We start from the raw sequence: 27,560 nt of genomic DNA on the forward strand, positions 1-27,560 counted from the left end.
GTATTTCATTGGCAAGGTCAAAGATCCAGAAGGCCAAAGTCTTAAACTCCTGCCTCTTTGAACTGATATCCCCACAGGAGATTGTAAAGGGGACCAGAACAGGGGGAGATATGCTGTTGCTAGCCATACCACACCTCTCTTGAGATAACAAAGAAAAGTCTTAGTCTTCAGGAATGTCAACACTGGGTATCCTTAAGATTATATTTTATGCTGTATTGCTTTTTGGTATCCATATACCGGGGTATCTTTTTTCTTCTTCCTCTAAGTCTCTACTTATGATACAAGAACAGATGTTGACAAGTTGTCTTACACTTCTCTAATTGTTATGGTAAAGGTCTATTAATAAGTATGTATTCTTGCTTATCAGTATTGAAGTACTATAAGTTTACAATCTTACAATTTTGGCTTAAAGCATATATATTCCTTACACAATGTCATTCTGCCATGGCTGGTTGAAAGATGACGGTAGTCATCTTATGAGCCAGAAAGATCTTATAGCCTCAGTAAGTCTGTAGTGTTTTCTGGTATTCAAGACTCCATTAAAAAGCTTAAATCCCATTCCATGTTTTTCTTGGCCTGGCTCTTTTTAAGGTGTCACCATATCTGCAAGTCCCAGAGACAGAAGTCTGCAGCAGAATTTGTTTCCTCAAGAATTTGTGCCTCCTGAGAAGCCACCACCAAAGCAGCAATGGATACCTGATGACACTGAAACGATATGTATGGTTTGCAAAACTGAACGCTTCACTATGGTAAGGAGCAAAAACGAAGTACAGACATTCCTAGAACTGTGACCTTAATATGAACACTTGCTCATAGTCTGTTTCCTAAGAGGCACTAGCTACTTTAGCAAGTTTTTCTGTATCAGTGTAGGCCTGACAAGATTGCCAGTCCTTTGATATTTAACCATTAGTTTCTATTTAGTGTAGTTGAGGAGACTGGCAACAGGTAGCTCCTTGCAGAGTCCTGTGAAGTGATAGAGCCTAAAGGGGAAATCTGGTCATCAGAGAGGAGACAACTATGAGATCTCAAAAATGTGTAATAATAGCAGTATTAATATTTCAAAAGGCTGTCTAGTTGACTGTGCTGGCAAGAAATAACATGAGCATCATATAATTCAGATTACCAATATACAAAATGTAATCTTTGCTGTTGGTTACACTTTTCTAAAACCTGTTGTTTCATAGAGTACTTGAGCAACTGCCTTGGTGCTCTAAGGGAGAAGATTAATTTTGAGTTTTGCAGGTGTGCTGGCAGTCTGTCATCTTCTATTGCTTAGAAACAGTACTGTTTTCTCAAAGTATTTGTTGCTTTTGAATTTGGAAATTACTAAGATGGCGTCAGAAAGACAGTCGACAGCTTCTGACTTTTCCAAGAGATGATCTAATTAGCGCTGTGATCAAAATTGGGACAATTTAAGTAGCGGAAAGCCCAAGACTGCAGCAAACGTTTTGAATACCTGCCTCTGGGTTTTGCGTTTTGTTTTGGCTTTTTTCTTTGCCGTGCCCTCTCCAGAAAGGAATTGTAACAGTCAGAATCAGTCACTGTATAGTTCTGAAAAGCCTTATCACGCTTAGTGTTTCCTCTCTTCAAATGGAGTAAGTTTACTCATGAGTGGAGGCAGATATAGGAGGGGACTGCAGTAAATTCTTTCTGTTGCTCATTCATGACTTCTTTTGCTTAGTTTAACAGGCGCCATCACTGCAGGCGGTGTGGCAGGCTGGTGTGCAGCTCTTGCTCCGCCAAGAAAATGGTAGTAGAAGCTTGCAGAGAAAATCTGTCTCGTGTATGCGATCAATGCTATAGCTACTACAACAGAGAACATCTGCCTGGCTTGGTACAAGACACAAGCACGTAAGTCCTTCCATTCTAGTTCTCTTCAATTTCATGTACACAGCAGAGTACATGAATGGAATGAGAGAGAAACAAGCATTTGGGTTTATCTGGATAATATAACATCAGCTTTTTGGCCTCCAGCTGTTGGGATTTTCAGGTTTGAGATGTGTGGGGATGTTCCTTATGCCTCAGTTTACTTTTCATATTAGAAGGAACACTGGAGAGCCAGGCAACAAAGTCTTTAATTCTTTAAGCATCAGTTGGTCATTAAACCTAAGAATTGAATGCTTTGATGCAAAACATACTCAGCAAAAACTACTACAATGTGACAGTTTCTTGCAGTTTATTCGGCTCCTGGATTAACATCACATGTTGACTAGCTCTGCTGAACATATCAGTGTTTTAATGTTATTCCATAATCCCTTGATTATGACTCCTTGAACACTTGGGGATTCAAAAGCAAGTTCATGATTAGATAGGCTTTGAAACTGCCCTTAATAAAAGGGACAGCTGTGATGACAGATTTTCATGATGTGGTTACTTTAAGCTGAGAATTGGACCGAAATTCGTTGTGTGTATGTTAGGCCAGCTGGTGAAAAGTGCAGCTGAAAAGAGTGAGTTTTACTCTCTGATAGCAGTATCCGCTATGGCAGTATCAGCAGGCTTGACAGGGTCATAGAGAGTAAAACTTACTCTTTTCAGCAGTACTTTCAGCTGCATTTCTTCTTTCCCTAGCAAGCCTGCAGATAGCAGTATCTGCTATGGTAGTATCAGCAGGCTTGCTAGGAAAAGAGGAATACTGTGCAGATCTGAAAAGGAACCTCTCAAAGCTGGTGGTCACGTCTAACTAAACCGGTTTGTGTCAGAATGGTTGCTTACACTGCCAGATTAGGTCAGCAGAGCATAGCAGTGAGCTTGAATGCCACCTGTCATGTTATAATTGCTTAAGTGTCTGGGTTTTTTTTATACTCGCCCTATTTGTATAACAAAACCAACTAAATCTTAAGGACAGAGACCTGGATGCCAAAAACTTCATTTTAGCTCTGACATATTCTGATACTGGGCAGTTCTTCTTGTTCTCAGTGTCTGCTTTTTTATGATGTGTGCAACAGTACTATTCCTACAGAAGGTTATAAGAACTAATTACTTAGTGTAGTTGAAATACAGCAATGCAGAGGCAGGATCTTAGATTTCCAGACAGCAGGGGGTAGGAGCAGGGCAATGGGTCAGAGAGGTCAGGGAGGGAGAGATGTTAGATTTTTACAAGATAGTGTTCTGAAAAGGCTAGCCATATTGATCTCTCTTTTAAAACTATGTTTTCCCCAGTGTGCTGGTGTAGGCATGATGTTTCTTTCTGTCATTTTATTACAGCAGAAAAGATCAGGACCAAGTGGAAGGTAAGGAATGGAGTAATGTTAAACTTCAAATTTTTTTTTTTTTTTTAAAGTGCCTGATTAGCAGCAGAGTTGGAGATAGGAAGCTGATACATCTAGTTGCAGCTGAAGGGTGATCAAAACTTCAGTTACAAAATATCACTGATGGTTTTTGCATGTGCGGGCTAAAATTGAGCATTCCAAACTTCTGTGAATGGAAATTGAGATTTAGGAGAGATGTCTGAGCCAATATTGAACGTGCTAGATGGGGATTAAAGGAAGGAACTGAAAAACAACAGTTGGAGAATGCACTTTGCATACTAGAAACTGTCAGTGAGAGGCTGTGGTATGAGTAGTAATTAATTAGCCCACTACAGAGCTGTGCTGAGTGATCCTCTTTTTACAAACCATAATAGTACAACTCTGAATACCACTGCAGTGTGCTGTGGTGTTTGATACCCCATGCTGGCTGGGCATAGCACAGGATGAGGCCCCTCTCATGGGTCTGGTTGTGTGAGTATGGACTAGTAATGTCTCTTTGGTGCCTCAATTTTCACATCTAATATCATAACACTTCAGGAAAAATAACAAAATCTAGTTGACTTTTTCTTTTTCTGTGCCATTTTTCCTCGGAAAGTATTTACTGTTTGTTGCTTAGTCTGGTGTTTAAGGTGATTCTGCAAAATTTTTCTACACTGACATGAAATTCTGGCAGACCAAAACATAGTTATTTGAAGTGCTTATAGCAGTAATGTGAAACATGGTGCAAAATTTGCATTTGTGCTACAAAACAAATGAGAATATTTTCCCTTACTTGTCCCTTTTTAAGTATGATGGGCTATTTGAGCGCTTTTTTTTTTTACAGAAGTTTGCTTTACTGCTACCTTTGTTACAAGACTGAAACAGCTGAAATGCAGTTTCTGAGCTGCTCCTTCTGGTTAGATCTTTCTCTTTGCCTGCAGCATTGCTACACATCACTGGTATTTTTTACCCTTTCTTTTACAACTGGTTCTTCAGTTTCCCTTTTTAGCTGTAACCCACAGCTCTCATATTTCCACTTCCCTCCTGCTCAGAAATATTTAATAACTTGCCTGAGGGAAGGCTAAAGAGGGGAGGCTGCTGTGCTTGATGTCCGGTAGGATAAGAGTTGGATAATCATTTGAAGACATGTTACTGGAGCTAGTTTTTGGTGACAGGGTGTTGGTAACAGTGAGAGTAAGTTTAGGTACAATTTGGCAGCCTGCTGAGGAATGGAAATGTTTCTGTAATCTGTGTGCTGGACATGTGATACTGGCAGGAAGTGGCACAATGAGTGGATTACAGATGACTGTTTTATAAGAATATAGGAATACTGTGCATTAAGTATGCAAACTTAGCGGGTTTGTTGCTTCTTGTACAATGATTCTACCTGGTGTTTTCTTTTTGCCTGCAGAAACTTCTAATAATGAATATTCCACAGTGGTGCGAATACCCAAGGCAACTGAGCTTGAATGGATTTTTTCCCTGAATGAAGAGGAGAATGAAATTGTACGCAGTGAATTTTATTATGAACAGGTGAGGTCTGGAGAAAGAGAGTCCAATATAAGCAGTTCCCTGGAGAACTACGTCAATACCCATGTTTGTCTGTCTTTCCTCGAATTGTCAGGCTCCCAGCTCTTCCTTGTGTATTGCCATCCTTAGCCTGCACAGTGACAGCATAGTGTGTGGCCACCAACTGATAGAGCACTGCTGCAAGTTGTCCCAAGGGCTCACTAATCCTGAGGTGGATGCTGGTCTCCTTATGGACATCATGAAACAATTGCTCTTCAGTGCCAAAATGATGTTTGTAAAAGCTGGAAGGAGCCAGGATCTAGCTCTCTGTGACAGGTGATTTATCAGGTGTTCACTAGGATGTATTGAGGTATTGTTGAGATGATTATCCTTTTTTACTGGGGAATGGAGAGTGGGAGGGTTGTTTTGTGATTGTACTGTGGACGTTTTAAACAGGAAGAGAAGTTCATAATGTAAGAATAATGTAACAGTTCAAATAGTAGAAATTCAGGTAATATGACTACATAATAATTACCGAGAAAATTCTCAGAGTAGGGAGAAATAATTCACAAAGACTGGGGTAAATATTTTACTTCTGATATTGTGTATCTGCTTTCAGTCTATATTTCAATATGGGATTTTAAACCTGCACTTCCTGAGAATGAGCATTTTACACTTTCCTCAAGTTTTGTCCTACAGAGCTTGAGGTGGTAGATGTAATATAGAAATTTCACATGTACTATTTTGATTTGGTAACATATAGCTGGTGTCTGCAATCAGCATCTGCCAGTGTTCCACTGAATGTGGCAAAAACCCCAATAAAAATAGTCTGAATAGGATAGTATGATGGATAGAGAAACCTGGTATACTGGTGATTAGGAACCACTGTTCTAAGAGTTGTCTTTGACATAAAGTCCTTTAAGTGTATGATAATAGTGAAAGTGTATGTATTTGTTTAACCTCTTTGTTTTCCCCTAGCTACATCAGCAAAGTGGATGTGTTGAATATTTTGGTTGCTGCTGCCTACCGTCCAATACCATCTTTGGATCAGATTCTTCTCCCTGCAGCAGTAACAAGATTAAGAAATCGGCTTCTCGAAGCAGAGTATTATCAACTAGCTATAGAGGTAATGACAGTGGAGGGATGTCAGTGTTGTTAATGCTTCTGTAGTAGCTTTTGTTTTTCTCTCTCCTAAGTTCAGATGGATGTGATGTGTGAAATGGACAATATTTAAACAGTTACAAACTAGGATTAAGTTTTTAAAAAAGGAAGAAATAATTTTCTGAGCACTGGAAAAAAATTTCTGAGAAGAAAAAGTCCTGCTGTGGAGCAGGCTGCTGAAGGGAAGGGTAGGGGCCTTGTTTCCTGGTACAATTAAAATTGGAATGGACTAACTGCAAGAAAGTCGTTAAATGGAGGAATCTTGCATCCAGTAGAAGGGCTGAGACATCCTTTGTGGCAGGAGTTTATCTGAAGCTTGTATGTTTGATTTCCTTTATCTGTAATCCCACAGCAGACATTAGTAAAGCACCTTTCCCAGGCGTTTACTTGGAAACCAGCAATGGTGGCAAATCTATCAATCAGAACTCATCTGGTGTGGTTTATCATCTTCTGTCTTCCTCCTGCTCCCAGGATTTCGTAAATTTCTGTTTTATGGCATTGCAGTTTGTTAAGAACAGGATTATGATACTACAAACAGGATTAGGATTTTTAAGGGGTAATAAACAGCAGGAATAGATGACCTATTTGAATAAAAACGGTTCAGGTTTAAAGGCAGCTGGCCTACTAAAGAAAATCAGGAATAAATTTGATCAGCAAAGTTATGTGAAATAAAAAATTTTCTGGTGGTTCATGAAGCATCTCCTGTTGCCTTTTTTTTTTCTTTTTTAAACCACAAACCTGATGAATTCTGCTCTGTAAAAATCATCTGCTTTAGAAAAGCAGATGTGAAAATGTCCTGAGTTTTAAAACTGCTGAACTGAAATGTCCCAGATAAATAGTTGCTTAAACTTGTACAATAAAAAATACTTCCACATTTGGAGATCGTGGGTGTTTTGGTAGTTGGCATTTTGTGCCAGTAATACGGAAATAATCAGCACAGGTTTTCTCGTGTTGTTTTATTTTGTTTTTAATGGGAAATGTGCTCTAGGAAGTGAAAGGTCACAATCACAGACTGTGTGATAAGCCAGTTTTCCTGTTTTCCGTACCGGGACTGTGTTGCAATATTAACAAACAATTTTGAATTTAGGTTTCTACAAAATCTGGATTGGATCCAGGTGGAGCATGGCATGCCTGGGGCATGGCTTGCCTTAAAGCTGGAAATTTAAGTTCAGCAAGAGAGAAGTTTAACCGATGTTTAAAGCCACCTATGGATCTAAACCAGCTGAACCATGGTTCAAGGCTGGTCCAGGATGTAATACAGTACCTGGAGTCCACAGTGAAGCCCATACTTATTGCGGTAAGAGTCTTCTGTCTGCTCTGAAGGGCTATAGCAAAGCCAAGTAATGATGTTTTTAATTGACATCTTCTAGCAATGCATGTTACAATATCAGGTCTTAGTTTTTTTCCTTCTTTTGTTATGATTGCATATTGCAAACTGAATACTGTTGAGAAATTTGTTAGCTGTTTCATCACAGTGAATTGGTGGCTGAGAACCAGAACATAGGATTTTATAGTAATTTGGGGCATACTTAGTGGAGGGGAAAGAAGCTGTACTGGTTAACGTGTTATTGCTACAGTCTGAGGAAACTAAACTCAATCCCAACAATATGTTGTGATGCTGCGGTGATGCCATTTTTTCTACTGAAACTCTGATAACTTTGCAGGAATTCAAAGGAGAATTTACAAATGCTGTCCCGCTCTTCTTTCCTTGTCAAAAAGCATTACATGGTTTGGGATTAGCTCTGGAAGTTTTGATTAGGTACCAAAAAATGACTTTTAGTACTAAGTTATCTGCAGAATCATAATGATGAAAGACCTCTTAGTAGTACATATTTTAGGAGAATAAAAAAGCCTGTTTGAACTAGGTTATTGAAGTAGCTGTTGAGAGTGGAATTGTGTTTAAATAAATAAGCCTGCTGTCTGTCCCTGGAAACAGCCATGCTAGCTACAGCAACACTCAGCACCTCTGTTGATAGCAGGGTTCCAATCTAGTATTTATAAAAAGCGTTATTGGATTCTCACCCCTCTAAAGTGATACCTGTTTTAAAAACAACTATAACAGAAATGCTTCAGGGCTGAGTGACAAGATCTAACTGAAAAGAAAGTTTTCCTCTTGCTCATCGCCTATCATTGATTCTCTGTTTTAACGGCAGGATGATGATTACTTTACCACGTTGAGGGAACTTGAAGCAACACTGAGAACGAGAAGTCTCTCTCTGGAGATGATGTGCGAGGGGAAGATTCAACACAACAGCTACTATCAGGAGTGCTTGTTCTATTTACATAGTTACGGCACTAATCTGGCGATAATAAGCTTTTACATGAGGCATGACTGTATGAGAGAAGCACTGCTTCACTTGTTAAATAAGGTAAATAATCTAATTTGCCATCACCTAAATTGAAATTGAAAAGTAGCTAAGAGGACTTCAAGGCCAGTCTAAGATGGTAACGAGCATCATGCAGCATTCTGGGTGGTTTTCTGCACAGGAGTTTTCTGAGGTCCTAAATGTTGTTATATGAACTATCCAGTGACTGCCAAGAATTCAGTGACATGAAAAAATAACTTTGGTCTTTACATCTTGGGTTTAATCTCTCTTCATTGTGTTAAAGACCAAAGTTATTTTTTCATCTTGGGTTTAATCTCTCTTCATTGTGTTGAAACAGTGGCTTCTAGAGAGGAGAAGGTGCTTTATTTGTTTTGGTAGAGGTCCTGCATCAACAGCACTTCGTCTTTTTTCTACAAAGCTGAAAACCTGGGACTATTGTCATACAGTTCAGAAGAGAGAAGGAAAATTTTTAATTCCAACATGCTGATAACACTAGATGCTTTAATCTCTATCACAGTGGCTCTGTCTCTTGGTATTGTTTGTTGAATCAGACACCCACGTTTGCACTTCTGTAAGGAATATAAGGGAATACAGGATCATGTCCCAGAGGACAGAAATCGAGGGAAGCTAAAAAGTGGTTTCCAGTTCTCCCTTAGGAAAACTGCATAATATAGGAGGGCTTAAGAATGTCTGGAGAAAACAGTTCTGTTGGTGCTAAATTACAATTAAACCTAGACATTATTCCAACAAGATTCTCACTAATTCATTAAGGGTGCTTCTTAGGAGATGTGGAGGAGATGTGAATCCATTACATCTCACCAGCTTGAAAGCTGATAAGTGTGTGGGGTTTTGTTTGTTTTCTTTTTTAAGTTTCTGTGGTTGTGTTTGATTTACTGATTTTTTTATCATTATTATTTGAAATAATTCTTATTGAAAATGTACAACTTGAAACACCAAATTCCATTATCTTCAGTCTGCTTATGAGCTTTATTAAAAGAAAATTCAAGTTGTCTTATCAGCTCTGCTTTCTCATTGTATCATCAGCCATTCTAAGCTCATATACTCATCTACATATTAAATTTGCTTTTCAAATGTGTCCTTTATATCAGTTTAAACTTGCCTTTAAAGAAAAGTTGCATATTTTTGCAATGTTGGTGAAATAATTTCACTAGTTAAGTAGCAGACTTTGAAAATACTCTAGACATACAATCTGATGTAGAAGTTTTGGACAAGGAGACTGATAGTGATCATGCAAACCAGAGAGGAAGGTTTGTTACCTTAAAGCTGTAAGGTACTAGGCTTCTGATGAAACATTTTGCAGTTGGTTGTTTGGAAACATTTTATCTGTACAGGCTTTGTAGCTTGCATCTTACTCTGAGATTTAAAAAAAAAAAATTCCATATCATGTCTTTAAAAAGTTTATGCAGGCCATGTTGTCACACATGCTTCTTTCCATAGTAACACTAATATGTGAGGCTGCGTTTGCAAGACCATAGTCAGGATGTCAAGGGAAGTAAATATCTTCCTCAGCTCACTACTTGTGAGGTTTCATCTGAACTACTGTGCCCAGTTTTGGGTTCCCTAGTACAAAACAGACATTGTCAAAGTGGAGCAAGTCTAATGGAAGGCCACCGAAGTCGCTAGGGACCTGAAGCACATGATATATGAGGAGAGTGATAGAGCTAGGTTTTTCCAGCTTGAAGAAGAGAAGGCAAAAGGAGATTGATGTGCTATTTTCAGCTGTCAAGTGGGTGATTATAGGGAAGATAAAGCCAGGCTTATATCACATGTGCACAGTAAAACGGTAAGAGACAGTGGACACAATTTGGAGCAAGGGAAATTCCAACCGGATATGAGGAAAAGTGGTGTGGGGTTTTTTTTTTTTGTGATGAGGGTATTTAGACATGGGAACTGCGCCCCAGAGAGGCTGTTGAATTGCCCTACTTTGTCATGCTCAGAACTTGACTGGACAGACCCAGAGCAGCGTGACCTAACTTGGAAGCCATTCTTTGAGTGGGGATTTGAACCAAATGACCTCCAAAAATCCCTTCCAAGCTAAACTATTTATTAATTTTATGATCTCTGTCACTTAATACTCCCTTATGTTATATAATGATAATCAACAAGCCACAGTGGCTTTGCTTCAAGCTACCTTTCTGATGTTTGTGTAGGAATCCCCATCGGAAGTGTTCATTGAAGGGATCTTCATTCCAAGTTATGAAAGTGGAAAACTGCATATGTTGGAGAACTTGCTGGAAACCATTGATCCAGGATTGGAGAGCTGGGGAGTCTACTTGATTGCAGCCTGCAAATACTTGCAGAGAAAGAACTACTACCATATTCTGTATGAGCTGCAACAGTTCATGAAGGTAAGATGAGGGTCAGTGCCATCTCTTTCAGTGAAATGTTGAATACTGTCAGACTTTTGTTTATTTACTTTGGTGTAAATCTGCATGATGGACAAGTATATTTTTTGCTACTGTACAATCCTAAAAAACAGATAGGAGGGCCTGAGCCTGACTGAAGCTGACCTGCTATGTGTTTGTCATGGATCTGGTGCATTGCAGTAGCTTAACTACTGTTTTAAAGAAAACAGATCATGGTCTGCTTTGTGTGAGCACTTTAGTACAGACAATGATTAATGAAGGTGGTGTACTTTGGTCCGCCTTAATGTTCAGTATATTTCTTCTAGGATCACGTTCGTGCTGCCATGACCTGCATTAGATTTTTCACTCATGGAGCAAAGTCTTACACTGAACTCGGAGGCAAACAGACATGGCTTCTAAAGATCAAGGATCATCTCAAAGTCTATCTGCAGGAGGTCTCAAGAAGTTCAGGAAGGAAAAAAATGGCATTCACTTTTCGGAAGAAAATGTCTGCTACAGATGTGTCAAGGTATCTATAAACAAGAAGCTAAGTTATAGGAAAGGGGAAATTCAGGCTTTTGTCTTCCCCCCCCCCGTGGTTGTGTTTAAGTTGGCTTTAGCTAACACATGCTAGCTGTGCCTGACCCAAATCTGACTCTTACGTAGTTGCAAGTGTAGGATTCCCATTACCTTTTCCCCCCAAAACCCAACTCAGGAGATGAGCAATTGTTTCTACTAAAAATATCAGTCTATGTATCATCTACCTTCCTTTAATTTAAAAAACAAACAAAAACCCTACAGTGCATAGACAGCTGTATATTGATCCACAAGTTTTCTTGCTTTTACTCTTCCTTTCCTTTCCACAAAGCAAGCAGCTTTGTGGTGCTTAGCTGCCTACTGGGGTTAACTCACAATGTTCAACTATGTACAAGTTGTTATAGGTGCCAGACATAACTGAATCCCTGTATTCAAAAGTTGGAGTGTAAATTTAGCGAGATCTCTCTTGTACGTGGGCTTTTATATCTTGGTCTTCTTAGGGGCTTTTTTTCTTTCTTTTTTTTAGGCTAGACTCTAACTTAAAGGTGGGGGGGAATGTGTGTGATGAGGTGGAAAAGAGGGAGCAGATATTTATTTGGGATCCAGGTTCTCTGGCTCACTTCGAAATAATGTGAACAAGTGCTCACCTTCAGCTTGTGATGCATGCTAAGTGCACAGATCTGAAAAGTGTCTCATTGCTGCAGACTTGGCTACACAAAAGACAAAGTCAAAAGTAACTAAAATAATTATTGTTTGGAAATGTCTTATTTTGAAATGTGTTCAAGAAATTAAGTTCACACAGATAATAATTGACACCTTTCTCTATTTCAAACTAAAGTCAGAATTTTTCCTCTATCTAGGCACATCAATACAGTTGATCTGCAGATGGAAGTAACAAAGTTCCTGCATCGATGTGAGAGCTCAGGAAACTCTCAGATGACAGGTTCCTCCTTGCCCACACTCTTTGGAAACAATAACATGAAAATGGATGTTGCTTGCAAGGTACTTATTGCTATTTCAAACACAGCTCTATTTTTCGTCAACAATACTAATGATATACAGGTTGGAGCAGCCTCTTGTATTACTCATGGGCAGGTTACTTGTGCATGTACGCAACCTACCGTTTATGAAAAATTAATGTTTTTCCTCAAAGTAGCAGAGAACACGTGAGAACTTGGAGCTCCTCTCCTCAAAGTTCAAACTTTCAGAGGCAGAGGATCCCAAATACAAATAGTAACATGCCTTTTGACTATACATCCTATTGTGTTTTGAAGCAAGGCGAATACTGCAATTATTCTAACCCTTCTTCACTTCAGCTCAGCTCCCTCTGTAACTTGCCCGATGTCCCACAGAGAACCAGTGTGTGACAATAGACCCTATATTTGCTCTACTTGTTGGGGTGGTGCTGTTTTCTGTTGAAGTAATGCATTGTCTTTTGGCCTCTGGGCAAAATCTGGAAATGCATTATTATTTAACTGTATGTAATGAAAAAGGAATATGCATCCCCAAACTTGTCTATGCCTCTCTTTTCAGGTCATGTTGGAAGGCAAAAACATTGAGGAGGGGTTTGGGATTGCATTTAGAGTCCTTCAGGTATGGAAAAAGTTGATATAACAAGCACTATTATTACAAAAGTAACTCCTGCAAGCAGCAATTTTTTAAGCAAAAGGCTTTTTTTTTTGCAAAATGTCTTTTAATCCCCAAAAAGAAAAACCTCTTGTGAGAAAAGTCACTAGTTCAAGTCTTAAATGTCCGTGTATTTGGAGGAAGCTTGGTAAGGAAATTAAAATGCTGCTTCAGTAGGACAGTTCCAAAGTAATTAGGTCCTACAGAGGAATTAAGCACAGCTTTTCCTTTGCTGTGCACCTTGTTCAGTGACTTAACTCTGGAAAACCACAATCACAGACATGAGTAGAGAGCTCTGACTTCGTAGCTCTCTGCAGTTCATGATAGCCATGCAAAGACACAGTGAATAAATAAGGCCAGGGCTATCTCTGTACTATTCTCCTGGCTGAGAGCGCAAAGCTAATTAACTGGAAACTCTCTCTGGGGACCTCTCCTTCCTCACGTCTGGGTAGAAGTTGAGGTGCTTATCAGTCAGCATAGCTCATGAGCCTCCAAACTTTTCTGTGTTTCTCATCCATATATTAGGAGCTGCTAAAAGATACTGCTTCAAGCAGTGCAGTTTGCAGTTGTCTCCTGTCTGGGACAGAGGGTATAGCAGGGCCACTTCTGGACAGAGGTGGCACACTGAAAGAGTATTTGTGGATATGGCAGGCCCTGCTCCTTCTTTCAGGTCAGGGTGTACAAGGCAGAACGCCTGTTTGTAGTGAGATGGAGAGCCTTAGGAAAATAGCACTTCTTAGCAGCAACAGCAGTCACTACCGCCCCCCAGTAAAAATGGAGCAGCGAGTCCAGCTGCCTAGCATCACTTCTGTTTCCTTCCTTTTTTTTCTTTTCTTGCCTTATTCATGGCAGGATCAGTCCGCAGCTTTTATCATCTCTTCCTTCATATGGGAGGTGTATGATGGTCAGTTGCCTCCTGTTTCTCTGGGTACGCAAAGGGTGGCTGCTGGTGGGGTGGCTGGAGGAATACAGTGGGAGCTTGCTAGATGAGGGAGAGGTGGGTAGGGACCTACAAAAGATATTTTGCCAGAAGAAATAAAACTGATTTTTTTGCCACCCCTGAAAAGGAGGCGGTAACAGTGCTCTTGTTCTTGAGCAAAATTGAGTTTTACCGGTCTAATTATAGAAAACCTTTAAGCCAGCCCTGAGCAGTGGTGACTGGAAAATCAGAAGCCCTCAAAACAACTTTGACTTTTGAAGCATGGTGTGATATTTTGTCCTTAGGGGAGATTGTCTCAGTTGTATAGACTCCCTGTGAGAAAACCTGCTGAGAACATTTAACATCTTGCTCTGATGTTCTAACTACCTCTAGGACTTCCAGCTGGAGGCTACAGAAGTGTACAGCAAAGTGGCCAAGCAGCTGGTGAAGCAGCAGAAGTACAGTGAGATCCGGCAGCTCCTCAAGTGTGTCAACGAGTCTGGAGTTGCAGCAAAAAATGATGGGGATAACATTATCCTAAACTGTCTAAATGAGTTCAAGAACATTCCTGCTGAGGTAATTCTGTCCTGCATTGTGTCCCTTTTGAAGTAAAATGGATATATACAATACAGGCTACAGGGAAACCATCCCATGATGCCTGTGCTGCTCTTTTAGTGAGTCCTTCATATCTTCTGGCTCTGTACTACATGCATGGTTTAAAGGTGGGAGTGTGCGGTTTGCCTTATGCAAGTTACTCTGAGAGGAAACAATAAGTAGCTGTAGCATGCTCCTACCCTGCACTTCCCGAATAAGTACCCATGATGGGGAGAGAATCTTTGCTTCACAGGATCCTGCCAAATGCTCCTGACTGGGGTGGGAGTGTTCCCTTCAATGAGGCTTCCCTGGCTAACACAGAAACCTCCTGCCTCCATAGGAAACAATTTCAAGATTCCCGTTGACTACCACAGTGTCTTTCCCATCCCAGTGAAGGAAGGAGATGCCCTCTATGAAGTTCTACTAATCAGACTAGGGGACGCAGTCCACCCCTTGGGTCAGAGTGGTCCACAGGGGCTGACTCCTGCTGGGGTGCAGAGAACCTACAAATTCATTTCATGCAATGTGAGCCATGTCCATGGGGGACTCCCAGGCTCATAGCATTCTCTAGGGATACCCCACAGACATGGCAGGCAAGAGAAGCTGTGGTAAAGGGAGGAATTGGACTTTGTATTTTCTACATCTGCAGCACTTGCAGTTGAGACAATGTAACCATCTAGCTGTGACCTCAGCAGCCCTTCCTCTATGCAGGGGTTTGGTCCCTGATGGGGTAAAGGTCTGCAAACTATAGTCACTCTAAATGTGAACACCTTTTCCCTTCTTTGGATACAGGATCTCGATAATCTGATTCAGGATATGGACAGTGATGAAAACAAGGTAAGTAAAAGTACAGTAGAGGAACTCCTTTAGCAAGAGCTAAACAGCCCAGGCTTGGTCTGCAGGCTATGTGCTCTCTTTCACCCTCTTCTCTCTCATCCTCACTCAAGCCAAAGTTTTGAAGGCCACTTCCTAGATTGTAGAAATCACAGTGAATTCCTCAAGGCTGTGGTGTGTGTGACTGTAGAGCTGTGACATGAAGGTACCGATTGACGTTATCCCTATTAGTTCCTTGACAGTCCTCAGAGTGAGGTCTAGGCATTTGTTTTAGTGGGAGGAAAAGTATTTCAGAGAGGCGCACTGGTGGGTTTGTTGGTTTTGTTATCCAACTTTTCACATAGGTGCATGTAAGTTTCTAGTAATAGCAGACAGCTAGTGAGAATCAACATACCTCCAAGATGACTGTTTCAGCTTATTGTTTCAGGGTTATACTATTTCTATTGTGATCGAGAATTAAATGATAAAACTTCTCCAATTCCGATATACTTTTTTTTCATAGAGGAAGCGAGGCCTAAACTACTCGGTTTCTTTGTTAGCTTTCATACCAGCTGGCCAAGCCACTGGAGAGTCACAGATAACTATGTGAACTGTAGATGCATGTTTATAGATGAAGAGGCTGTGGCTCAGCGTTTGTGGATTGTCGTAGATCCTGAGTGGCATAGCTGGGAATAAAATCTTAAGATTTGTGATTGTCCTCTGTCCTGCTCCAACTGACAAACTCATTGTTGTATGTAGATTGAAAAATGGGCTTTTCATTGTGCCTTTATGTAAGATGTATCGTCGAAAGATGTGAGCTGTTCTAGAGCCAGCAATGGAAGAAAATGACCGGTTTAGACTCTTTGCTATGAGGGTATGGTAAATTAACGCACAAGATAGGATTTCTGATGCTAATTTCATGGTGATACAGTAAAGGAGTTTCCACAAGAGACAAACTTAGTAAAATACAGCTGTCTGTCCATCTTTTACATTGGGATCTGCTCCAGGCCATACTCTGCTTCATAATATGCTGCTACTTCCTTGTGCAACACGCTCCTGAACTAGGTATTTCCAGTGAATCTTTGCTTAAGCTTGTCCTGTTAGTGTACTACAGCTTTCTAACCAAGTTCTGACTGCCTCTTCTGCTTCAGATCCAGGCCTATGTGATGTGCAACAAGTTGCGTTCTGCCTATCTAGTCTCAGTGAGACAGGAGAAGACCAGAGCGGTGCAGCTAGTCCAGCATGTGCGACAGCTGGCTGAAAACAGCGGAGATGATGTTGTCAAGGCCATCTGTGCCCAATGGCTCTCGGTGCACCAGCCCAAAATGAGAAATCGGTTTCCCCAGGGCACTAGGAAGTAATAAGTAATTGACATTCACCATCATACAGAAGGGGAAGGCTTCAAGACAGCTTAAAGGCGTGTGGTTCAGCGATCTCTTGGTAAAATGGAAGTCTCTTGGCTGATGTTGGTGGCAAATGGATGCTGCTAATGTGCCTCTGGTGAAAGGAAGGGAACTAAATTACAAGTGCCGGTCCTGTATTTTGACAAACACTCACTACCTCAGGGTGGTTTTTGGCTATCTTTTTGATGGGGGGCGGGGAGGGCAGCAGTTTCAAACTGAACAAGCAAGAATTTAGGTGTATGGAAGAGAAGCACTTCTGTTTCTAGTTTGCGGGGGAAGTAGTTGTTGTTTGGGGGGGTGGGGGGGCTGAATTTTTTTTTTTGAAAGGCACTAAACTTTATTGTATGTTTTTTATTTTTAATCCAGAAAACATATATAGAGAAGACAGAAAATTCTCATCAACTCAGTGTAGCCTAGAGTATAAAACTTTTTGTGATTATTGGCTTCCTGTAAACTTTTTCCAAGATTGGAGAGATCTTCTTTTACAAAGACTGAAATTCAGAGATTTTTTTAAGCCTCTATACAAACTATTGCTATTCTTTTTTGGTTTTGTTTTTTTTCCCCACTAGTACAATGTGCGCAATTTCTTTAGTTTGTTTGAAAAGGTAGGAACTGATTCTTCATGGCAGGTTTCTACTTACCAGTCACACTGTCTGTGTGCCATACATATGGCACTCGAGCCCTTACTAGATGGGTGAAGTTATAAAGGGCATATCCTGTAAGGGGAGTACAAAGGGAACATAATCCTTTAAAATAGTTGAAAAATCATGTCCCTCTTTCTTTGCTATGGTAATATCCAATAAATTGTTGCGATGCAGCTTTATCACTGAACAGTTGCCAGTAAGCTTCCACAGTTTTTCATCAGGTACAGCGGACAATATGGATAGAGCAAGCTGTGGTAAAATTCAACAGGTGGTCTGTATCCCTGTCACACAGGGATTTATTCCTTACCAGAATAATCTGTCCCTGTCAGGTACAATAGAACACCAGACTAAATTTTTATTAACTGGGCATACTGTATAGGCTATATTGACAGGCTTTGCTCTGGAAGTGTTAGGTTAATTCGGGTTTATGAAAAAGCAGGAATCTTTGTGTAATGGCTGTGTTCAGGGATGCTGAAAAAAGCAGCTGCTTCTCTGCAACCGTGACTGGGACATGAGAAATGGGCAGAAGAATGGTAGACAGTAGTAGGAGCTTCAGAAAGAAACAGAACAAAACATGACACTCCACAAGAGTTTGTTTTTGCTGTTTACATGTATTTCAGCACAAAAGGTAGGAAAACTAGTTCACTTTTTTTGTTAAAAAGTTTAGTTGTTGACTTCAAAAGAAACAACAGGTTTTCTGAAGTGTAATACACCTGTAAATAGTTTTAGTACATAAAATAATTGAGACTGTCAAATAAGAGTTTTGCACTGTCTCCGAGCTCACTGTAGTGACAGAACAGACTTCCATGGTATTGGAAAGGGCTTCGTCTATCTCCTTTAGTGTTTCATGAGCAAACACCTCCCTTCGAGGTGCTCCGCTCGCTAGAGCAGGGCTAGAAATGACTCGGAGGGAAGTGGTCAGAAATGACCACATTTAGCTCTCAGAATCTCCTGACCACAGACTTGCATTCTCTCATTAGTGAGCAATACTAATGAAAGCTGCTTTTGTTTTCTTGGCCAGACTGACCTAGCTTTCCATCAGACTCCAGCCATTAGGCTAATCCTAAAACATGACACTATCCATGTCTTCGATCATTTCTAAATCTCTAATTATGGGGAGGAGGTTTTACGGTTTGTGGGTATCCAGATCTGCATTGCTGTAATACCTACTTTTCTGCTCGAGTTCCTTTAGCTGTATAGAGCAGTGAGAGTGGAGTTTGCCATGCAGACCAGTCAGTTCTGTACCTGCCTTTCTTCCTGACCTCTTTGCACTGTACCTGATGCACTTTATGTAGTGTTTGTTGTAATTTGATGTTCTTAACCTGGAATCATAGGGATTTTTCTCTTACCAGCAGAACTGGAATTTTGATCCTGACTAACTGCCTTGTCACGAATAGTGCAATTATCAAGGGGCTTTGAATTTTTGAGCATCAAAAAGGGATTGAGTACTGCCAGTTAAAAAGAACTTCTCTATTAATGACCAAGGTTTGTTTACAATGAAAAAAGAGAATAAAGTATTATGACTGTTAACGTATCTTCTGTTTGCTCTTTATCTCAGCATAGCTGGGGCTCTCTTTCTAGATCTGTACTTTGCTTTTGGCTATGCTTAGCAGAGTAATTAGAAGGGGGAGAATTGTTCTGTCATGCAAAATCTCTCTCTGCTACAGCGTCCTCAACGTTTAGATCAACTGGAGTATCACATCCTTAGAAGTCCTCCGAGTAGCTAGGTAGCTAGCTCAGCCTCATACAGGTACTCTCACAAACCAGTAATCCTCTTTAGAGAGCTTTGCAAGTTAATCTAACTCTCCCTTACAAGCCTCCCTTTGAGACAGCTAAATGAGCTTTAGTTCCCTCATTTTACAGATCAGCCTAGAAGAAGGTACAAATGACTTGCCCAAGGTCAAAAAGAGTAGGTGTGTGTCTATGGAAAGGTGTAGTTGTATGTCTTATGTTAAATCTACGATCAGACTTCTTTGACCTGCAAGGGCAAAATACTTCAGCCTAGAGACACTTTTCTCCTTTTTTTAAAATGGTTTCTATTGCTCCTGGAAGCCACTTTCAAGATCAGGGAATCACACAGAAAAAGCAGGCCAAGCCTGCAATGCGAGGTAGCATTCTGCTGCTACATTGTAGTTGTGGATTTAGCTTCATATTCAAGATGAAGCATAAAGAGGGAGGAAAAAAGGTAGAGTGACAGCGAGAAACACAAAGGGACTTTAAAATGTTACCCAGACTGAATTCTCTACCTTAGTAAGGCAGGTGCAGATAACAGCAACACCAAGTAAACTGATGCAACATTTCTGAAGGAAGATACGGTCTCCTGTTGTAAAAGGAAAATGGCTTTATTTAGTATTGCTCAGAGGTAGCACAGGACTGATCTGCATAGATAGCATCCAGGCAGAAAGAGTTAATCATAAAATTAGCATTTGTTTCCCAAAAGTGGCAGTTGGTCACAGTGGCATGCTCATATGCAAGTCCAAAAACTTCCAGATTTTTTTTTTTCAGAATCGCACAAGATAATCCTATGAGCGGTGGCACTTGTTTTCTAACTGCTTAATTCTTTCAGAAATAGTCTCCGATTATGGATCACACTCCAGCAGTTTGCACCAAAGTAGCACTAGAGTTCCAGGGGAGCAGCCCCATTACTATGTGGATTGACCCAGCTGCCTTTTGGAAGTGCAAGCTGTATGGTACTGCAAGGCCGGCTGGCAGCCTTGGCCAGCCAAGGCCAGTAACTGCTGGGCAGACAAACGTAAGGATTTCTGTGCAAGTTCTACTTTCCTGTCCTGTAGCTACCTTGACCATGGTATCAAGATAGTCCTGACCTCTGCTTCAGCTATTTAGCTCTAGCTAGTTTGCTGTCACTTAAAGCTGAAGTCTCAGCTGAAGTTGTTTAATGTTTTTTAACATAGTTGAGTTGTTCTTTACTCATTCTGCTCTCTTTTCTAGGTTCTGAAGTCATTTAAAGTGCAGCTGGGGGGGTTTAGTGTGACAACTTTTACACCATCTTTGCTTGATGCTTCACAGGAGAGATGTTAATTTTTTTTTTTTTAATAAGACAACTTGCCAACACACAATTGCGGCACTCCTGCAGCTTTTAACCTCCCAGTCACTTGCACTGAGACCTGGGTTCTCAAAAGATATGCCAACCCTCAGTTAACTTACTACAATCAATAGGCATTTGGGGCCAAGATACCTCAGTGGCTAGGGTCCAGCTTCTTACAGAGACTATAGAGAAAAATAACTAATTCCCCTTAAAATCTTTACCTAATGCTTGACACAAAAAGGCCAGCACCTGTTTCTGTGTGCTTGAGAGCATTTGTATTGCATGTAACTGCCAGAAAATCTAATTTCCTAAAGCACTTTCACTCTGCCAGGTCAAATAATAGTAGGAAAATAACCTCACAGATCATAAGTAAGTTCAGAGTCCTACCTTTTTACTATTACTGTTAGGAAAAAAAACTTTAAATAAAGGTAATTCTTTGTTACTTCATAATCTAAACCTAAGACTGCAACCTCCATTTCTATTCTAAAGCCAGAGAACAATAGCCTCTGGCTGTTGGGTGAGATACCAAGCAAAGGTTGCTCCCTGCGTCGGTGCTCTTAAGTCTCCAGCTAGGAAGGGGGACTGGTTGCTTACAAATCTCAATCCTTAAGTGTAATATTCCAGAAATTCACATTAGATTGTGTCCATAGAGCCATCATTAGAGCAGCTGAAGTATCAGCATTCTAGTCCTGAGGTCTCTCAGCAGTGCTCTTCCCAGGAGAAGCATCGCTGGGCTCAGCCAGGCTCACGCTTGAGGTCTGCGCTGCTCAGTCCCACTGGATGCCGAGGAGCTCACAGCTCACACTCCAGAGTTTCTTTGCTGTCTCATCATCCCGACCCCGTGGAGATACGTATGCTGGCTGGCAATCACTGTAAGAGGAACGGTTTTTTATTTTTATTTCTTTAAGTCAAATATCTCCATCTGCATTAGCACACTGAAGTGTCTGTGTTAAGATAAGGGAGTTGCTTTCTATCAGCTTAACTTCAAGACCAGTTGAAGAAAGGTGGGAGGCTATCTAGGAAATGAACAAGGGTTGGTGCTAAGCCAACTTCTTTCCAACTGGCTAGGGAAGAGTCTCTCCCAACGGCACCAAGAACTGGCAAGCAAGCCTAGCTCTATGTGTTGTCTCAACTCTTAAAGAAATCTATATATGCTCTACTATATACTCTTCAGTGTACATTCTCATTAATACCACTAAAAAGGGCTATAGACGCTAACCAAGCTTCTTCAAGAGCACCTTTTCTAGCAAACACTACAAAAAGCCACTCAAACAGCCCTTCATTCTAAACTATTTATCCCATCCTATTCATCCCACTATAGTGCCATTGGACGAAAGGCAAAGCTGCCCCAGAATAAAAATACTGTAATAACCACGTATGGTTATCCCCTTTCCCATTATCCTCTGAACTGTGGCTCCTTTCTTCTCAGCTCCTGCAATCGGACAGCACTCTGGCTGGAACAGAGATCATGTGTCCTCAGCTGTACTACTAGATGCTGCAATAACATGGGAGTTTAAGAAAACAGAAGAAATTGCATCTCATAAGATCTCTGTCCAGCCTAGTGTTTTTAGAGCTCTAAGTGCACAGTCTCTGATGTTCCTGAAATGACTCTGGTGGACTCCACCTGTCTTGCTGTGGCATGCAAGTTCTTTTCTTGACGTCTATATTGTGCTTTATATTCTATTGCCTGGAAAGTGAAAAGGATTTTAGGCTAGTCCAATGTAAATTGTGAATTACTGCTGAAGCTGTTCATTTCCCACCAAATCCAAAACTCCTTTCTTTTACAAGTTTAAAATCCACCGGTTTTCTGTACTCCAGCACATAAATGCTCCATTTACATCCTAGGACAGACAGGGAAGATTAAGACATCTATTTATATACTCAAGTCTGATTAAGATGGTACAAACTCCCAAGTGAAGATCAGACAGTCATTACAGGGACTAATCTGGTCACATATCACAAGGGGAAAGCTCTGCAAAGATGCAAAGACTCCAACAGTATCCATGGGGGGGGGGAAGACAAATTTTTCATGTTCATTTCCCAAAAACCAGTATTGTTACACTGCTCTGCACCCAGTGGGAAGCTGTCAGACACATCTGCATGAATCCGTTCAAATGGCAGTCTTCAAATCTAGGATGATGATGATGACTTGGAACTGCTCTGGTCTGTAGTTTTGGTGAGGGGGGAAAAGGCATGACTATGCAGGGTCCTGGAGTAAGTCAAAAAAGTGAAGAAACAACAGGGTTTGTAGTGGGAGCTACACCAGACAGTTTGCAGGACAGAGTGATAAGCATCCCAGCAGGAGTCCCTCCCAGCTGGTGGGGCCGTCACACTGGAGAACCAAATTATATTGTCACATGCCAGTCCTAAAATCTCGGTTCCTAGGTCTGCAGCACCATCAACCCTCCCAGCTCCCTGCAAGCACAGGTCCCTTCTGCTCCAGTAGGGTAAAACAACTTTGTTGTTTGGTTCTCTTTGAGAACCAAAGTGGTCTTCCCAGGATTGACTCAAGTGACCTCACTAACTAAACAGCTCTACTGAAAAGTGATTTGCCCAAGTCCCAGGCAGATCGGGATTAGAGCTCTGAGCACGTGACAGGCATTCCTGCACTTTGAGTACGGTTGATACTCCTAGCACTAAAGGACCTGCTATTGTGTGAAGTGTTGCACAGGTTAGGGATTTCTTCTAACACGGTATCCACTGCAACAGACCTGGAAGGGGTAATGCTCTAGTATCTGTCACTCTCAATCTTATCAGCTAGCCTCCTACCCAGTCCCTTCTTAATGAAGAATGACAGTGTCTCATTTTCCCCAGCCAACAAGGTTGCCTTTCACAGCATATCACTCCATCAGCTTGTACCCACCTGAAATACTGTCCTGTCACAGAGTCTAGCTCCTCTGCTACTGCACAGTAGATACTGGTCTGAGCTCCTTCCCAGGGTGTCTTCAAGAAGAATGAGAATACCTTCCACAGCCACGTCATTACAAATGAGTGCCGGACCAGCTCAGAATGGACAGAACCAGGATGGAGAGCGTTTGCTGTGACTTTAGTGCCTGTGGCAAAAGAAAGTAGTCCAGGACAAATCTGCATGCATCAAACTGCCTTTAAAAAAAGAAAAGGGTAATATACTCCTCAATTCTACCTGCAGATACTCTACAACTTAAAGGAGCAGTCCAGGCACGGATACAGAGAGAGTAAGTGAAGTCCTCTGTAGTTCCTGCTTGCTGGAGCATCCCCCGCTCCCTTCCAAACACTGCAGTCACTACATGCCTTCTGCTAAACAATGTGCTAGAGGGCCTGGGTACTAAAACAGCAGGAGTTTCCATCAGGCTTTTGAGAACACCAGCTTCTTTTGATTTACTGTAATACTAATTTCCTAGAGAAGACACTGCTTCTGTTTTAGTAAAATAAATACTATAGTTTATGAAAAGGACTGAATGACATGGCTACGACAGATGTTGCGACTTAAGAGGTACTGTCTAGTCCTATGCTTCTGTTCTACAGGTCATCAATATTTAAGGTAGCTGAGTACACATTAGCTTTTTCTATTAGAGACTGCAATTGTAGCTGAACAGTTCCTTCTGTTTTTTCAGCTTCCACCCACATACCACAATTGTCTGCATGGATGCAGCTAGTTTTTGCCAAGCAGCAAAGAAAAATGAAATACATTCAACTGTGCCAAGCTACTAAACTCCTCTGCCCTGTTGTTGTAAAGACAATTAGTGTTTTAAGTCTCCTGGTTCCACAGACAGGAGATATTTTCTTCCTGCAAAGAGCTGTCAGTGGCCCTTGCCTCAAACCATTTCATTTCTGCATAGCCAATTTCCAGAGCTTTCCTTCAATCCACTGTCCTCATCCATGGTGCTCAAAAGCCAAGCAGAAAAACACTCCGCTCTCCTCTGGGACTTGCCTTGCAGCCGCCTCGCCAGCTCCCGGGTGAAGAGCACGTTAGCCAGTTTGCTGTGACAGTAGGCGAGGCCACGATTGTAGCTCTTTTCACCATGGAGATCATGGAAGCGGATTCGGCCTCCGTGATGAGCCAGTGAGGACACGTTCACTATGCGGGCTGGGGCAGACTGCTTCAGACGCTCCAGCAATAGGAAGGTCAAGAGAAAATGACCTAGGGGTGAGAGGAAATGTCATCCTTCTCTGAAGGGTCCCCCTGCTGGAATTTCAAAGTACTTAAAATATATTACTTACATGTTATATCTTACTGCTGCCCTCATTTCAAGTCCAGGGAAAAGAAGACCCCCCCCTGAATCAACAGCTAAACTTTTTGGGGGCCATTAAGTTCTGCTCCTCAGCTTCAAAAAGCTGGAGCTGTCATACATTTCAAATGTCCCAGGTAACGTGTACAGACACTTAAACTGGGTCCATGATAAGCAAATACATTGCACTGCATCTCCAGAACTCTAACTCTGGCCTTCCATCCTTCCCCAAGAAGGAAGGATGAGGAACATTTTCCTTTGGCATTTTGCCACAGATATTGAATGCAAACATGACTCCGCTGGCCTTACCAAGATGATTGACTCCCAGGTGCATCTCAAAGCCATCAGCAGTCTTGGAGTAAGGGCATAACATTACCCCAGCGTTATTAATGAGAATATGGAGTTCCTTCTCCTCTGCAAGAAACAAGAGATATCCTTAAACAGGGAAACAGCGACCAAAGACAGACAAGAAGGTGGCATAAGTCAGCCAAAAAAACCCACACCTCTCTGAGTTGCAGCCACATCGCCTCAGTAAAATAAGGATAAGTCTCCTACCACAAACTAGCTCATGGCCTCTGACAAGCCCCTGCTGTGAACTGCAGTACCCAACATGGCACAGGGATATGCAGGTCAGGGATTTGGCATTTGCTAGAAGAGCAGACAGCAGTCCTTGGTAAAATATTCTCACTGAAAGGAAGGATCTAGAGACTGTACCTGCTAGAAATCTCTCAGCAAACTCCCGAATGGACTTCGTATCAGCCAAGTCCAGTTTTTTCACAATGACTTGCTGGTTCCCTGTCTCAGCTCGGATTTCACTGGCTGCAGCTTCTGCCTTCGCTATGTCTCTGCAAGCGACAACCACCCTCGCACCTGCAAGGGGGGAAAAAAGCAGGAACAGAAGCTGAGACCACTGGAGCACACTGGATGATCAAAGCTATGACGAGCAGGCTGACTACACACAGTGCTTACAAACAACGTACTGTTTGTTTAGGGAATTGGCATCAGTCAGGGGAGCAGCTGGGAGGAACAAAGCCTTTCCTACTATGTTGCTAGCTCCGATCGAGACTGGGAAAATGCACATCTGAAGTGCCTCTGTCCAGGTTCTCCCAGGTCAGGAGTGTGTACCACAACACTGGTATGATAGGGTTATATCTACCCCTATAATGGGAATGTCAAGCCAGGAGCACATGAAGATACTTGGATTCCAGCCAGAGTAATTTCTAAACGGATTGTGAACAGGTAGTTTAATCTCCTTACCAGTTACCCAAAAAGCATTTAAACCAAATTAGCTTGAAACATGAATAACTAAAGCACACAGCAGTGGACCTATGGCACTTCCCAGCTTCATATAAGCAGAACCCAGCGATATCAGGAACTTCCCCAGTCCTCTCAAAACAGTTGCAGTGCAGAGCATTTTCATGTCACAAGACACATTTTTGGAGTTCAAGCAATGAAACCATCTGAGGAACTAGAGACTCCAACCTAAGTGCTTACAGCCTCTGGAGAAGCAACACTTGGGCTCATCTGAAATAACTTTGGAATCCAGCTCACTTAAATGTGAGCATAAAATACTCCTCCCTTAGATCCAGAAAAGGGACTACTGAACGCATAGGCACACACGCATCAGCTGCATGGGGATGCCTGCTGATGAAGGCCAGCGACTTGCCTCTTCGCGCGAGGTCTCTGGCAGTCTCCTTCCCGATGCCTGTGTTGGCTCCTGTGATTATCACCACCTTCCCCTCCAGCTTAGCTGTTGACTTACACTGTCCTCCAGCGACATACCTCCTGCAAGAGAGGGTGGCAGCAGTCACGGGACGAGGTCCGAGGGCTGCTTCCCTCCTTAGGGGGCTCGGGTCAGGGCTGGGCACCCAGCGCCCCAGGTTTCATAGAATCATAGAATCATTAAGGTTGGAAGAGACCTCTAAGATCATCGAGCCCACCCGTCAACCCAACACCACCATGCCCACTAAACCATGTCCCTAAGCACCTCATCTACTCGTCTTTTAAATACCTCCAGGGATGGGGACTCAACCACTTCCCTGGGCAGCCTGTTCCAATGTTTAACCACTCTTTCAGGAAAGAAATTTTTCCTCACGTCCAATCTAAACCTCCCCTGGTGCAACGTGAGGCCATTTCCTCTCGTCCTATCGCTTGTTACTTGGGAGAAGAGACCAACCCCCACCTCGCTACAACCTCCTTTCAGGTAGTTGTAGAGAGCGATGAGGTCTCCCCTCAGCCTCCTTTTCTCCAGGCTAAACACCCCCAGTTCCCTCAGCCGCTCCTCGTAAGACTTGTTCTCCAGACCCCTCACCAGCCCCGTTGCCCTTCTCTGGACACGCTCCAGCACCTCGACGTCCTTCTTGTAGTGAGGGGCCCAAAACTGAACACAGTATTCGAGGTGCGGCCTCACCAGTGCCGAGTACAGGGGCACGATCACTTCCCTACTCCTGCTGGCCACACTATTTCTGATACAGGCCAGGATGCCATTGGCCTTCTTGGCCGCCTGGGCACACTGCCGGCTCATGTTCAGCCGGCTGTTGACCAGCACCCCCAGGTCCTTTTCCGCCAGGCAGCTTTCCAGCCACTCTTCCCCAAGCCTGTAGCGCTGCATGGGGTTGTTGTGGCCGAAGCGCAGGACCCGGCACTTGGCCTTGTTGAACCTCATACAGTTGGCCTGGGCCCATCGATCCAGCCTGTCCAGGTCCCTCTGCAGAGCCTTCCTACCCTCGAGCAGATCAACACTCCCGCCCAGCTTGGTGTCGTCTGCAAACTTACTGAGGGTGCACTCGATCCCCTCATCCAGATCATCGATAAAGATATTGAACAAGACCAGCCCCAAAACTGAGCCCTGGGGAACACCGCTCGTGACCGGCTGCCAACTGGATGTAACTCCATTCACCACAACTCTCTGGGCCCGGCCGTCCAGCCAGTTTTTGACCCAGCGCAGAGTCCACCTGTCTAAGCCGTGAGCCGCCAGCTTCTCTAGGAGAATGCTGTGGGAGACAGTGTCAAAGGCCTTACTGAAGTCCAGGTAGACCACAGCCCCAACGGTCGGGCTGAACGCTGCGCTCAGGGCCCCGGGGAGTCACGGGCGTCGTTACCTGAAGAGGTTGATCACGATCGTGTCGTGACCGGGCCAGGTTCCCACTCGCCCTCCAACCCCCCCCCTTTACAAACACC

The 27,560-nt window shown here is 42.4% G+C and overlaps 2 protein-coding genes across 2 annotated transcripts in view; one reads left to right on the forward strand and one right to left on the reverse strand.

Moving 5' to 3' along the window:
• Positions 1-16,649, forward strand: part of ZFYVE26 (zinc finger FYVE-type containing 26) — a 49,486-nt gene extending 32,837 nt beyond the window's left edge. The window contains exons 27-41 of the mRNA XM_009283532.1: positions 592-749; positions 1,682-1,851; positions 3,205-3,230; positions 4,639-4,760; positions 4,852-5,072; positions 5,715-5,862; positions 6,985-7,194; positions 8,051-8,266; positions 10,396-10,593; positions 10,917-11,119; positions 11,988-12,129; positions 12,661-12,720; positions 14,066-14,248; positions 15,059-15,103; positions 16,231-16,649. Coding sequence (XP_009281807.1) covers positions 592-749; positions 1,682-1,851; positions 3,205-3,230; positions 4,639-4,760; positions 4,852-5,072; positions 5,715-5,862; positions 6,985-7,194; positions 8,051-8,266; positions 10,396-10,593; positions 10,917-11,119; positions 11,988-12,129; positions 12,661-12,720; positions 14,066-14,248; positions 15,059-15,103; positions 16,231-16,440 — 2,312 coding nt within the window. The 3' untranslated portion in view covers positions 16,441-16,649. The remainder of the gene's footprint in view (positions 1-591; positions 750-1,681; positions 1,852-3,204; positions 3,231-4,638; positions 4,761-4,851; positions 5,073-5,714; positions 5,863-6,984; positions 7,195-8,050; positions 8,267-10,395; positions 10,594-10,916; positions 11,120-11,987; positions 12,130-12,660; positions 12,721-14,065; positions 14,249-15,058; positions 15,104-16,230) is intronic.
• Positions 16,650-19,446: 2,797 nt separating this feature from the next.
• The window catches only part of LOC103902488 (retinol dehydrogenase 12), an 11,153-nt gene continuing 3,039 nt past the window's right edge, over positions 19,447-27,560 (reverse strand). Inside the window, exons 3-8 of the mRNA XM_009283548.2 lie at positions 26,047-26,165; positions 25,095-25,250; positions 24,690-24,794; positions 24,083-24,292; positions 23,036-23,225; positions 19,447-21,042 (exon numbers count right to left, since the gene is read on the reverse strand). Coding sequence (XP_009281823.1) covers positions 20,940-21,042; positions 23,036-23,225; positions 24,083-24,292; positions 24,690-24,794; positions 25,095-25,250; positions 26,047-26,165 — 883 coding nt within the window. The 3' untranslated portion in view covers positions 19,447-20,939. The remainder of the gene's footprint in view (positions 21,043-23,035; positions 23,226-24,082; positions 24,293-24,689; positions 24,795-25,094; positions 25,251-26,046; positions 26,166-27,560) is intronic.

This window comes from Aptenodytes forsteri, unplaced genomic scaffold (assembly GCF_000699145.1).
Source record: "Aptenodytes forsteri isolate BGI_AS27 unplaced genomic scaffold, ASM69914v1 Scaffold486, whole genome shotgun sequence".
Classification (NCBI taxonomy): domain Eukaryota; kingdom Metazoa; phylum Chordata; class Aves; order Sphenisciformes; family Spheniscidae; genus Aptenodytes; species Aptenodytes forsteri.